Genomic DNA, 13355 nt, shown 5'->3' with positions numbered 1-13355 from the left:
GCTTATTTCTCTCAAATTATGTGCACAAATTTGTTTACAGCCCTGTTAGTGAGCATTTCTCCTTTGCCAAGATAATCGAACCACCTGACAGGTGTGGCATATCAAGAAGCTGATTAAACAGCACGATCATTACACAGGTGCACCTTGTGCTGGGGACTATAAAAGGCCACTCTAAAATGTGCCGTTTTGTCACACAACACAATGCCACAGATGTCTCAAGTTGTGGGAGCACATCATTGGCATGCTGACTGCAGGAATGTCCACCAGAGCTGTTTCCAGAGAATGTAATGTTAATTTCTCTACCATAAGCATCCTCCAACGTCCAACCTGCCTCACAACCGGAGACCACGTGTATGGCAGCGTGTGGGATGTTTATTTGGGAAACCCTTTTGAAGTCACGAGGACGGTGAAGAAGGCGTTGGGAAAAGCGGATGCAGTCAAAGTAACCAGGAGTGGTACGGTGTTGATATCGTGTAGTTATAGTAACCAGGAGTGGTACGGTGTTGATATCGTGTAGTCATAGTAACCAGGAGTGGTATGGTGTTGATATTGTGTAGTTATAGTAACCAGGAGTGGTACGGTGTTGATATCGTGTAGTCATAGTAACCAGGAGTGGTATGGTGTTGATATCGTGTAGTTATAGTAACCAGGAGTGGTATGGTGTTGATATCGTGTAGTTATAGTAACCATGAGTGGTACGGTGTTGATATCGTGTAGTCATAGTAACCAGGAGTGGTACGGTGTTGATATTGTGTAGGCATAGTAACCAGGAGTGGTATGGTGTTGATATCGTGTAGTCATAGTAACCAGGAGTGGTATGGTGTTGATATCGTGTAGTCATAGTAACCGGGAGTGGTATGGTGTTGATATCGTGTAGGCATAGTAACCGGGAGTGGTATGGTGTTGATATCGTGTAGGCATAGTAACCGGGAGTGGTATGGTGTTGATATCGTGTAGGCATAGTAACCGGGAGTGGTATGGTGTTGATATCGTGTAGGCATAGTAACCGGGAGTGGTATGGTGTTGATATCGTGTAGGCATACTAACCGGGAGTGGTATGGTGTTGATATCGTGTAGGCATAGTAACCGGGAGTGGTATGGTGTTGATATCGTGTAGGCATAGTAACCGGGAGTGGTATGGTGTTGATATCGTGTAGGCATAGTAACCGGGAGTGGTATGGTGTTGATATCGTGTAGGCATAGTAACCGGGAGTGGTATGGTGTTGATATCGTGTAGGCATAGTAACCGGGAGTGGTATGGTGTTGATATCGTGTAGGCATAGTAACCGGGAGTGGTATGGTGTTGATATCGTGTAGGCATAGTAACCAGGAGTGGTATGGTGTTGATATCGTGTAGGCATAGTAACCGGGAGTGGTATGGTGTTGATATCGTGTAGGCATAGTAACCGGGAGTGGTATGGTGTTGATATCGTGTAGGCATAGTAACCGGGAGTGGTATGGTGTTGATATCGTGTAGGCATAGTAACCGGGAGTGGTATGGTGTTGATATCGTGTAGGCATAGTAACCGGGAGTGGTATGGTGTTGATATCGTGTAGGCATAGTAACCGGGAGTGGTATGGTGTTGATATCGTGTAGGCATAGTAACCAGGAGTGGTATGGTGTTGATATCGTGTAGGCATAGTAACCAGGAGTGGTATGGTGTTGATATCGTGTAGGCATAGTAACCAGGAGTGGTATGGTGTTGATATCGTGTAGGCATAGTAACCAGGAGTGGTATGGTGTTGATATCGTGTAGGCATAGTAACCAGGAGTGGTATGGTGTTGATATCGTGTAGGCATAGTAACCAGGAGTGGTATGGTGTTGATATCGTGTAGGCATAGTAACCAGGAGTGGTATGGTGTTGATATCGTGTAGGCATAGTCACCAGGAGTGGTATGGTGCTGATAACGTTTGTATCTAAAGAACAAAAGGCAGTCCCTCCAGGATTTCGCAAACATTTTTTGTAATTTCTGCGGCCAAAAATGCTTGATTTTGCAGCAGCTTTTCTGAAATTCTGCGATACATTTAGCGATATTTTTTTTTTAGCAATAATTTCATTTAAAGTAATAAAAGTCATATGTGCTCAGTTTTAGGACGATTTTAAGCAGAAAACAAAAACAATTAGAAACATCTAAAGTGCTCAATTTAGTTTATTTTCCTGAACAAACAACTTATAATTCACTCACACATTCACTCTCCATCAGGCTTGGGGCTTGCTATCAACTCGAGATGCAGCTCCCATTCCGTCTCTCTCCCTCTCTTAAAAAAACCCAAATAGATTCAAAGCTGATCAATCACTTTCAATTTGAGGATCGATATTTCTTTCTAATAAGTTGTCTTCAAAATTCTTGAGATTGTGATTTTTTTCTGAAAGGGTCGTACACCCTTGGTGACAGGCAGTGGCTGAGACAGCAGATGTTCTGACTTTATACACTGCACTCTTTGAGAGAGGTAGTTAGCAAACCAGGCCAAAGACCCCTCAGAGACACCAATACTCCTTAGCCGGCCCACAAGAATGGAATGGTCTACCGTATCAAAAGCTTTGGCCAAGTCAATAAAAATAGCAGCACAACATTTATTTTTACATTTTTTTATTTCACCTTTATTTAACCAGGTAGGCCAGTTGAGAACAAGTTCTCATTTGCAACTGCGACCTGGCCAAGATAAAGCAAAGCAATTCGACACAAACAACAACACAGAGTTACACATGGAACAAACAAAACATAGTCAATAATACAGTAGAACAAAAGAAAACAAAAGGTCTGTGTACAGTGAGTGCAAATGAGGTAAGATAAGGAAGTTAAGGCAATAAATAGGCCATGGTGGCGAAGTAATTACAATATAGCAATTAAACACTGGAATGGTAGATGTGCAGAAGATGAATGTGCAAGTAGAGATACTGGGGTGCAAAGGAGCAAGACAAATAAATAAATACAGTATGGGGATGAGGTAGGTAGATAGATGGACTGTTTACAGATGGGCTATGTACAGGTGCAGTGATCTGTGAGCTGCTCTGACAGCTGGTGCTTAAAGTTAGTGAGGGAGATATGAGTCTCCAGCTTCAGGGATTTTTGCAGTCCGTTCCAGTCATTGGCAGCAGAGAACTGGAAGGAAAGACGACCAAAGGAGGAATTGGCTTTGGGGGTGACCAGTGAGATATACCTGCTGGAGCGGCGCTGCTACCAGCCGGTTTACTGAGGGGCTGGGAGGTTACCTTCGTGGTAGGCAACCCACGGAATTGCTCCCGCAATGTGTCCAAAGCTAGGTCGTGACGTTCGGCCACGGCCTGGAACCCTTCCATCAGACCGCAAAGCAACTCCTCGTGCCTACCAATGGTGGCTCCTTGGGAGGAGATGGGGCAGGCAAACGACAGGTCAACGCAGGCAGAGGTCGACCAGGAGGGCGAGAAAAAGAGAGACTGGGGAAAAGCAGGAGCTGAGACAAAACGCTGGTTGACTTGACAGACAAGACGAACTGGTAACAGACAAACAGAGAACACAGGTTTAAATACACAGGGGATAATGGGGAAGATGGGCAACACCTGGAGGTGGTGGAGACAATCACAAGGACAGGTGAAACAGATCAGTACTGTCGCCAGGAAATGTCCAGCCATCACAGGATCCCTCTGAGCCTGTGTAGGGACCTGATTAAAATGGAAAAGCTGATTTAGTTTAATTAACATTTAGTTACTGGCAGTTTGTATGGATTTTTAAAATAACTTTTTACCCTCATTTTTTCCTTTTTAAATCCTTATTATCCACCTGTACAGTAGATGACGGAATGCACATATATTGTTGCGAAAGCCATTATACTAAAGAAGAAAAAGAAGAGTATGGAACTATTGAACATTCAGGGGCGTGAGGGTAAGAGTCGAATCCTGTTGAAGGCACACTTTGAAAATGGTTTTTATGTGAAAGCACCAGTGGCGATTTTAGCATGTGAATCTTGGTGGGGTAAAAAAAGAAAGAAAGTGAGATTCATGCCAACAAATCCACAACAACACAACACTGAACAATACATTAATTGCACTATAAAGGTGACAAACCGTGCCCACAAACTGCCTACATAAAGCTGTCCCAACATCTTACCGCCGATACACATGGCTATCAGCGGAGCCTTGTCTGGCAGCAAAACAGTTCATTCAGCCTCATTTACTGCCTTTAAAAAAAACCTAGCTGATATGGCTGACTTGCTTAAACAAATGTGGTTTCTAATGACAATTAATATGTACAAACTATTGCATTAGGGGACGACAAGCAGATAAGAGGCAATCCATAATTTCGATGAAGACATTAATGAGCGAGCTAGGACAGACGTAGTCAATATAACTATTTGTTTAGCACTTTTGAAATGTACAGTGACAGAATTAAGAACATGGGTCGTTCTTACAGTGTTCTCCCTGTACACCAGGTCAGAACCGTAGGATAAATAAAGGGGGCATATAAACAGACAATGAAAGCTCTTACAATATTCGATGATTACATTTCTCTAAAACAGGTTATAGGCAACATGTGCACCACCAAGTCAGAACATTAGGCGAAATGAAGCGGGGTAAATAGACCAAATTATTAGGGTGAAGCACATGGGCTACTAACAGCTTACTACACAACATACACTTAGTATTACTTTCTTAGCTACGGTATACATATCTCCCTGGCATATTACACCATTTATGCAGCGGCATACAATACATTTTTGGACTCACTTGAACAGGAAGGTGGCGCGGCGGTCCTTCGTGGGCAAATTTTGTCATCAAAGTCTGGCATTCTCTGGATTTATGGTGCTTTCAAAACAACTGGGAACTCTGAAAAAGTCTAATCATGATGACATCATTGATCTTCAGGTCGTAGCTCTAGAAAGAGGCCGGATTTACAATTCCGAGTTCGATGACCGTTCAAAACGTATTTTCCCAGTCGGAGCTCGTTTATTCCCGACTTCCCAGTTGTCTTGAACTCACTGTTGTCAAGTTTTTGCAGTTCCGAGTTAACAGTTGTTTTGGGCGCAGAACAAATCATGCTTCATTGACAGCATGGCCAATGTTGAATGTTTGTCATTTTAAACTTGAAAAAGAGACCCTTAATCCCAGATTTGGGACCACACAGCCACTCCACTGAATAGCAGGCTAGTGATTGCTTTGCAATGCTTGCATTTAGCCACTGTCACTGACTCCTTCCAAACCACTCATTGTTGAATTTGCGATTTCTAACTTGTTGTGGAATGTTTATGTCTAATGGCCGATGAGCACCGATATGTTTTATCTATCATTTCTCTGCATTATTTCTCTTCATATGACAAGGATTGAAAAGGATTAGCCAGTAGGTTGTCGACTTGATTCATGATGATGACTGTTAGCTAAGATTTTTAAAGTATGATGTTGACATGGTCAGTCCAATCAAAGCTACGGTAGATATAACGTGATTTGAAGTAATTTTATCTGTGGCCAATGACCTTGAGCCTTCTTGGATGGGCACTTCTAATGTAACTCTAGGGCAGCACCCAAGGGGCTAGAATTTTCTAGGTCTAACCTTGGACTTAGCTGTGATGTAGTGTCACCATGAGTGACAGAACACTGAGCCAATCACGGCGCAACGCTCTGTATTTTCTGCTGGCTTGCCCCACCACCACAGAAGCACTGAGCTAGGCTGAAACACCTGCATTTTGGAGCTGCCATACTCAAGAAAACAAAAAAGAGACCGTGTTTGTATGCAGCTTTATTAACTCAAAATATAACTTATATATGTGACACGTATTAATATTTTATTTATTTTTGCAAAATGTGGGGCTCAAATCACCTGCCCTGAATAACGGGTCGCCACTGGAAAGCACACATTCTGCCTTGTTGTTCAAATCACTTTGAAGATTAGTCAATTTGAAGGCAAAAAGGGCAGCACGATATAAGATTCGAGCCTGGTATTCCAACTGATTATGGACTATTAAAACAGTTTACCGCTGCACCACAGTTTTGATGAAAATTACGGGGGGAAACATGAATCTTACAAGCGCTTATTGCTGACCAGCAGATGTCACTAATGTGCATTGTGAACCGCTAATGAAGCTGCGAGTAAATGAACCGTTTTCCGACACAATTTGGTGAAAGCTCGGAAGCCTTCAGAAAGCCTCGGTTTCCCATCACTACGTACACGGATCGTTATCCGTCTTCTTGTTTCATGTAGCTAGGAACTCGGATGGCCACGATATCCATGTAGACTGGATAGTAACAACAATGGGACGTTGGGGGAAACACCCTGTTACTTTGAGCCAAGATGGCGCCGCTTTAACCCCGCCTCACTCTAGCCTACCACCTGTTTAATGACGCTACTCGAAACACACCGCGAAGACGCCCTTAGCAACAAACCAGACAATCACATCAAAAATAGGAGCTCCTGCTGCTGACAAGACTGGTTAAAACATAAGTCGTTTTAACGGCGCTAACGCACTGAGGACATTACATTATTACCCGAAAGAGACGCCAGCATCTCTGAATTCAACGAGAACGGGGCTTTTGCCCAGAGTTGAGGTAACGTTAGCTAGCTAACCGACGATAACCCCTCTCAAGCGAAAACGGCTTCCCAAGCATTCCGGAAGGAGGACGAACCCTGGGCCGATCGAAGCAGAAGCTCACTAGTTATATTGCTAACTAGTCAGTCACCGCAAAGTACACTCGAGATTTTTCCTTATGGGAATGGTTCTCTGGGTGGATATAGTAATCAACCGACAGAGAAAGGCGAGGGCCACACGGGTCAGACAGCTAAGCTGTCATTTTGGGACTCAAACTATTTTGGACAGCCGGAGTAATTTAGCGTTTGCTCACTCGGACGTGTGTTTTTGTGGCTGTGCTAACGTTAGCTGACGGAAACGACCCCCATCGCTGGAACTTTTTCAGACTGCAGGGCTAGCGAGTTGGCAAAGCCATGGTTTTAGGACGAGAGCAAGGTCAGATTGTGTAGGTAGAGAGTAGCTAGAATATTAAGTTGAGCAAGTGAGGAAAGCTATATTAAACCAACTTATGTAACGTTAGCTATATTTCATCCAACAAAGTTGGCTAGCAGGGTATATTTTGGATCCCTTGAGCTAGCAACACGAGCACGAATTGCAAGTGATACAAGCTGCACTCTTAAGTATTTTATTATAACTAGCCAAGTGTTGGCTATTTTTTTTTATACGGTTGTTTTTACTAAAGATTTTTAACTTCCACCTCGGATGCTGGCTTCAACGTTAAACTGCAATCATGATGGTATTACAGAGAAAAGCAGAAGGCCCCATAACAGCAGGTAATTAACTGATTATAACTGGCTTCGTACTGTGTTCTAATGTACTTACTGCAACGTTACATTAATGTACTCAAAGCAAATTCTATTTGTCACATGCGCCGAATACAACTGGTGTAGACTTTACCGTGAAATGCTTGCTTACGAGCCCTTTCTAACGATGCAGAGTTTAGAAATAATTATACAATAAGTTAGTAACACAAGGAATACAATGAAATACACAAGAATGGAGTTATATACAGGGAGTACCAGATCAATGTGTAGAGGTGGGAGGTATTTCAGATATGTACATGAAAGCAGGGTAAAGGGACTAGGCATCAGGATAGATGTGATTCTAGTATCAGTTATTGCACACAGTGGCATTTCACCGGCCATCATTTGTTAGCTAGCCATTTTGTTGAACGCAAATGTAACATTTGTCCCTGAATTATTTTGTTTCCATGGTTCAAGACAGTTGATCATCTCAAATAGCTCGGGAGTCAAAGACTGTTGCTTACTTTTGCTCACGTAGTGTATTTTCAAGAATGTGGTCACCTGCTCATCGAACAGCCCCAGACCATTATTCCTCCTCCACCAAACTTTACAGTTGGCACTATTCATTGGGGCAGGTAGTGTTCTCCTGGCATCCGCCAAACCCAGATTTGTCCGTCTGACTGCCAGATGGTGAAGCTTGATTCATTACTCCAGAGAATGCGTTTCCACTGCTCCAGAGTCCAATGGCGGCGAGCTTTACAACGCTCCAGCCTAAGCTTGGCATTGCGCATGGTGATCTTAGGCTTGTGTGCGGCTGCTTGGCCATGGAAACCCATTTCATGAAGTTCCCGATAAAGTTATTGTGCTGATGTTGCTTCCAGAGGCAGTTTGGAACTCGGTAGTGAGTGTTGCAACCGGAGGGTAAAATATTTTTCCGCACTTCAGCACTCGGCAAAAAAAAAAAAGAAACAAGGTTTTGAAGTGTCCTAAATCTAGGAGACATCAATACAACTGAGGAAAGTATTCAGACCCCTTGACTTTTTCCACATTTTGTTAGGTTACAGCCTTATTCTAAAATGTATTAAATTGTGTGTCCCCCAATCTACACGCAATACCCCATAATAACAAAGCAAAAACAGGTTTTTGGAAATGTTTGCCAGTGTATTAAATCAACTGAAATATCACATTTACATAAGTATTCAGACCCTTTACTCAGTTACTTTTTTGAAGCACCTTTGGCAGCGATTACAGCCTCGAGTCTTCTTGGGTATGACGCTACAAGCTTGGCGACCTGTATTTGGGGAGTTTCTCCCGTTCTTCTCTGCAGATCCTCTCAAGTTCTGTCAAGTTGGATGGGGGTGTGTCACTGCACAGCTATTTTTTGGTTTCTCCAGAGATGTTCGATTGGGTTCAAGTCTGGGCTCTGGCTGGGCCACTCAAGGACATTCAGAGACTTTTCCCGAAGCCACTCCTGCATTGTCTTGGCTGTGTGCTTAGGGTCATTGTCCTGTTGGAAGGTGAACCTTCGCCCCAGTCTGAGGTCCTAAGCGCTCTGGAGCAGGTTTTCATCAAGGACCTCTCTGTGCCGTTCATCTTTCCCTCGATCCTTACTAGTCTCCCAGTCCCTGCCGCTGAAAATCATCCCCACAGCATGATGCTACCACCGCCATGCTTCATTTAGGGGTGCTTGGCATTCAGGCCAAAGAGTTCAATCTTGGTTTCATCAGGACAGGGAATATTGTTGCTCATGGTCTGAGAGTCTTTAGGTGCCTTTTGGCAAACTCCAAGTGGGCTGTCATGTGCCTTTTACTGAGGAGTGGCTTCCCTCTGGCCACTCTACTATAAAGGCCTGATTGGTGGAGTTCTGCAGAGATGGTTGTCCTTCTGGAAGGTTCTCCCATCTCCACAGAGGAACTCTGGAGCTTTGTCAGTGACCATCGGGTTCTTGGTCACCTCCCTGACCAAGGCCCTTCTCCCCTGATTGCTCAGTTTGGCTGGGCGGCCAGCTCTAGGAAGAGTCTTGGTGGTTCCAAACTTCTTCCATTTAAGAATGATGGAGCTCACTGTGTTTTTGGGGTTCTTCAATGCTGCAGACATTTTTTTGGTACCCTTCCCCAGATCTGTGCCTCGACACAATTATGTCTAGGAGCTCTACAGACAATTCCTTCGACCTCATGCCTTGGTTTTTGCTCTGACATGCACTGTCAACTGTGGGACCTTATATAGACAGGTGTGTACCTTTCCAAATCATGTCCATTGAATTGACCACAGGTGGAGTCCAATCAAGTTGTAGAAACATCTCAAGGATGATCAATGGAAACAGGATGCACCTGAGCTCAATTTCGAGTCTCATAGCAAAGGGTCTGAATACTTATGTAAATAAGGTATTTCTGTTTTTAATCTTTGCAAACATTTCAAAAAACCTGTTTTCACTTTGTCATTATGGGATATTGTGGATAGGCTGATTAAAAAATAATACATTTTAGGATAAGTCTGTAACGTAACAAAATGTGGGAAAAAGTCAAGGGGTCTGAATACTTTCCGAATGCACTATATATTAGTATTATTATTATTATTATTTTTTTTCCAGTTTCCCCTTTCCCATTTTGTATCACAAAGTGTAATGGATATATACTATAGTTTTTTTTTTTAATTTTTTTTTAAATTTTTTAATTTTATCCCCTTTTCTCCCCAATTTTCGTGGTATCCAATCGCTAGTAATTACTATCTTGTCTCATCGCTACAACTCCCGTACGGGCTCGGGAGAGACGAAGGTCGAAAGTCATGCGTCCTCCGAAGCACAACCCAACCAAGCCGCACTGCTTCTTAACACAGCGCGCCTCCAACCCGGAAGCCAGCCGCACCAATGTGTCGGAGGAAACACCGTGCACCCGCCCCCCTCAGTTAGCGCGCACTGCGCCCGGCCCGCCACAGGAGTCGCTGGAGCGCGATGAGACAAGGATATCCCTACCGGCCAAACCCTCCCTAACCCGGACGACGCTAAGCCAATTGTGCGTCGCCCCACGGACCTCCCGGTCGCGGCCGGCTGCGACAGAGCCTGGGCGCGAACCCAGACTCTGGTGGCGCAGCATAGCACTGCGATGCAGTGCTCTAGACCACTGCGCCACCCGGGAGGCCCGGATATATACTATAGTTAAGTTGGCGGCGGTAATGCAACGTAATTATATGCCAACCGCCGTTACACTCCACCGAAGAGGAAGTGCATTAGAATTCTACGTCGTCAGGCAGAAATGAGTGTTTTGGATCAGGTAAGTTTCCTCTCATGACCTCTACAAGACAGAATGCTGAGTAAAATGATACTTCACTGGTTGTCTGTGCGGTTGGTCCTTTTGCAGGTAGGAATGTGAGACCTATATATCCACAGGAAAGTATAATTGCATGAACTTTTCAAAGCGCTGGCAGTGCGTTCAGATTTGAAGATCTGAAGCATGTACACAAGAGGAAAATACATGTATGTTTGCAGAGCTCATGCATATGTGTTTACATGGTTCTCCACATGCTTCTGGTGATAGAAATATGAACTCAAATACCAGCGCTTCCTACCTGCAAAAAGACCAACCGCACGGAACAACCGATACATAAAAAATGGAACATTCTGGCTTTATTGAACATTTATTGAAAAATTGAACATTCTGGCTTTATAGCTTGAGTGGAAGTTTTTCCAAGCAAATTGTATGCCATTAATCTTAGACTGTGAACCAGGGGTATCGCAGTCTGATTGTCAGGCAGACCAGGGCTCTACGGTGACAAATGAAGGCGCACATTAAACAAATGTTTGAGGTATTAAAGCCGCAATACTCAGTTATTGATTTTATTTTTCTCTAGGGGCACTGGTGCTACCAAATTTAAAATTCTATGTTGCACAGCAAAATATTTAGGAGCGTATGCCCCCAAAAGGGGAGCACTGTGGAGCCCTGTAGACTGTGATGTCATAATAGCATTGATCAGTTCCACTCAGTGGAGGGAAACAAGTTGTTTTCTGACAGTTGCAACTCTGTGTCCATTGATCAGACAAACACTAGACTCTCCTGCATGTCTGTAAGTACTCTACTCCAGAGCCAGTCCACACTGGAACATGTGCTGAACTCATGTTTCTTTGCAGGTCTTTGCATCATATTAAAAAAGAAGAAAGTATTTAGCTTACTAGGCAAGTCAATAGTCTTATCAAATAAATAGTTATCTCTCAGTAGTTGTGTATGAACAGACAGGCAGTCTAGCTAGTTCTAGTTGAGTCAGCTACAGTCTAGCCAGCAGTCTGTCTACGCTGTTGGACCATTGTTATTAGTCTGGTTTATGACACGTGATCTGACACGTTTCTGGGGTGTTCCCTTCGCTCTGCTCTGTGGTGTTTGTCCCTCCTGGACCACCACCTCCGCACACACACACAGGCGTTGTGTTTGCTAAATAGCTACGTTTTTTCCATAACAACAGTGCCATTCACATGAAATTGACGCCAACCCTTTTGGTTTGAGTTATGTTATGGGGAGGTTTCAGTAGTAATGTTTGGGGCCAGAGTGAATGTGCATACTGTGGGTAAAGTGCTGAACACACAGTCTTTACCTCGCTTTCATGTAGGCCGCGTGTATTGTACCCCCCCAACACAGTAACACAGTGTCTGTTGACACTGAAACACAGCTCTAACTAACCCTACATCTCTCTATGGTTATCACTAGCTAACATGGCTCTCTTAGGGCTAACTCTAACTTCACTGATAGCAATACACTGATTGATGTCCGTTTCACTAACGCTAACTTAGCGACACAGTTCTCTATGGGGCTAACGATAGCTAGCTACACAGCTTTCTATGGGGCTAACGCTAACTTAGCGACACAGTTATCTATGGGGCTAACGATAGCTAGCTACACAGCTTTCTATGGGGCTAACGCTAACTTAGCGACACCGTTATCTATTGGGCTAACGATAGCTAGCTACACAGCTTTCTATGGGGCTAACGCTAACTTAGCGACACGGTTCTCTATGGGGCTAACGATAGCTAGCTACACAGCTTTCTATGGGGCTAACGCTAACTTAGCGACACGGTTCTCTATGGGGCTAACGATAGCTAGCTACACAGCTTTCTATGGGGCTAACGCTAACTTAGCGACACCGTTATCTATGGGGCTAACGATAGCTAGCTACACAGCTTTCTATGGGGCTAACGCTAACTTAGCGACACAGTTATCTATGGGGCTAACGATAGCTAGCTACACAGCTTTCTATGGGGCTAACGCTAACTTAGCGACACCGTTATCTATTGGGCTAACGATAGCTAGCTACACAGCTTTCTATGGGGCTAACGCTAACTTAGCGACACGGTTCTCTATGGGGCTAACGATAGCTAGCTACACAGCTTTCTATGGGGCTAACGCTAACTTAGCGACACGGTTCTCTATGGGGCTAACGATAGCTAGCTACACAGCTTTCTATGGGGCTAACGCTAACTTAGCGACACCGTTATCTATGGGGCTAACGATAGCTAGCTACACAGCTTTCTATGGGGCTAACGCTAACTTAGCGACACAGTTCTCTATGGGGCTAACGATAGCTAGCTACACAGCTTTCCATGGGGCTAACTTAGCGACACAGTTCTCTATGGAGCTAACGATAGCTAGCTACACAGCTTTCTATGGGGCTAACGCTAACTTAGCGACACAGTTATCTATGGGGCTAACACTAGCTAAGATTGCTCTCTTAGGGCTAACGCTAACTAAACTGTTAAAACCGAAGTCAGTTTTATTTGTCTTGGTTTGTGATTTTCTTTTTACTCTCAATATTACAATTATTCCCTAGAGAAACAATGAAAATGAATGTTCTGAGTCCATGTCAAAGCTTAAATCACATCAGAAGACTTTTTAACTTAAAGGAGAGAAACTAACATTTAGTTTTGAGTGTAATTCCCTGTAATTGCGCATCTAGGAGGAGAGGAATGTGTCAGTCTAGCGATGTTTCTGCTGATGTTTAGGCCTACTGCTGCAGCAAATGCCATGGCAAGAGTTTGCAAAACAATGGCCACCCAATTAAAACAAGTAATCATGCTATACTTCTGTCATGTAAGACTACTTTGCAGTTAACTTTTAATTGAGTTAGGTTT

General features: G+C 43.8%; 1 protein-coding gene across 1 annotated transcript in view; it reads left to right on the top strand.

Moving 5' to 3' along the window:
- Window positions 1-6101: 6101 nt before the first annotated feature.
- dyrk3 (dual specificity tyrosine phosphorylation regulated kinase 3) overlaps window positions 6102-13355 on the top strand; it is a 33232-nt gene continuing 25978 nt past the window's right edge. Inside the window, exon 1 of the mRNA XM_071337020.1 lies at window positions 6102-7273. Within this exon, the coding sequence (XP_071193121.1) occupies window positions 7231-7273 (43 nt within the window). The 5' untranslated portion in view covers window positions 6102-7230. The remainder of the gene's footprint in view (window positions 7274-13355) is intronic.

Source organism: Salvelinus alpinus, chromosome 12 (assembly GCF_045679555.1).
Source record: "Salvelinus alpinus chromosome 12, SLU_Salpinus.1, whole genome shotgun sequence".
NCBI classification, from domain to species: domain Eukaryota; kingdom Metazoa; phylum Chordata; class Actinopteri; order Salmoniformes; family Salmonidae; genus Salvelinus; species Salvelinus alpinus.
This window is presented reverse-complemented; position numbering and strand designations above follow the sequence as displayed.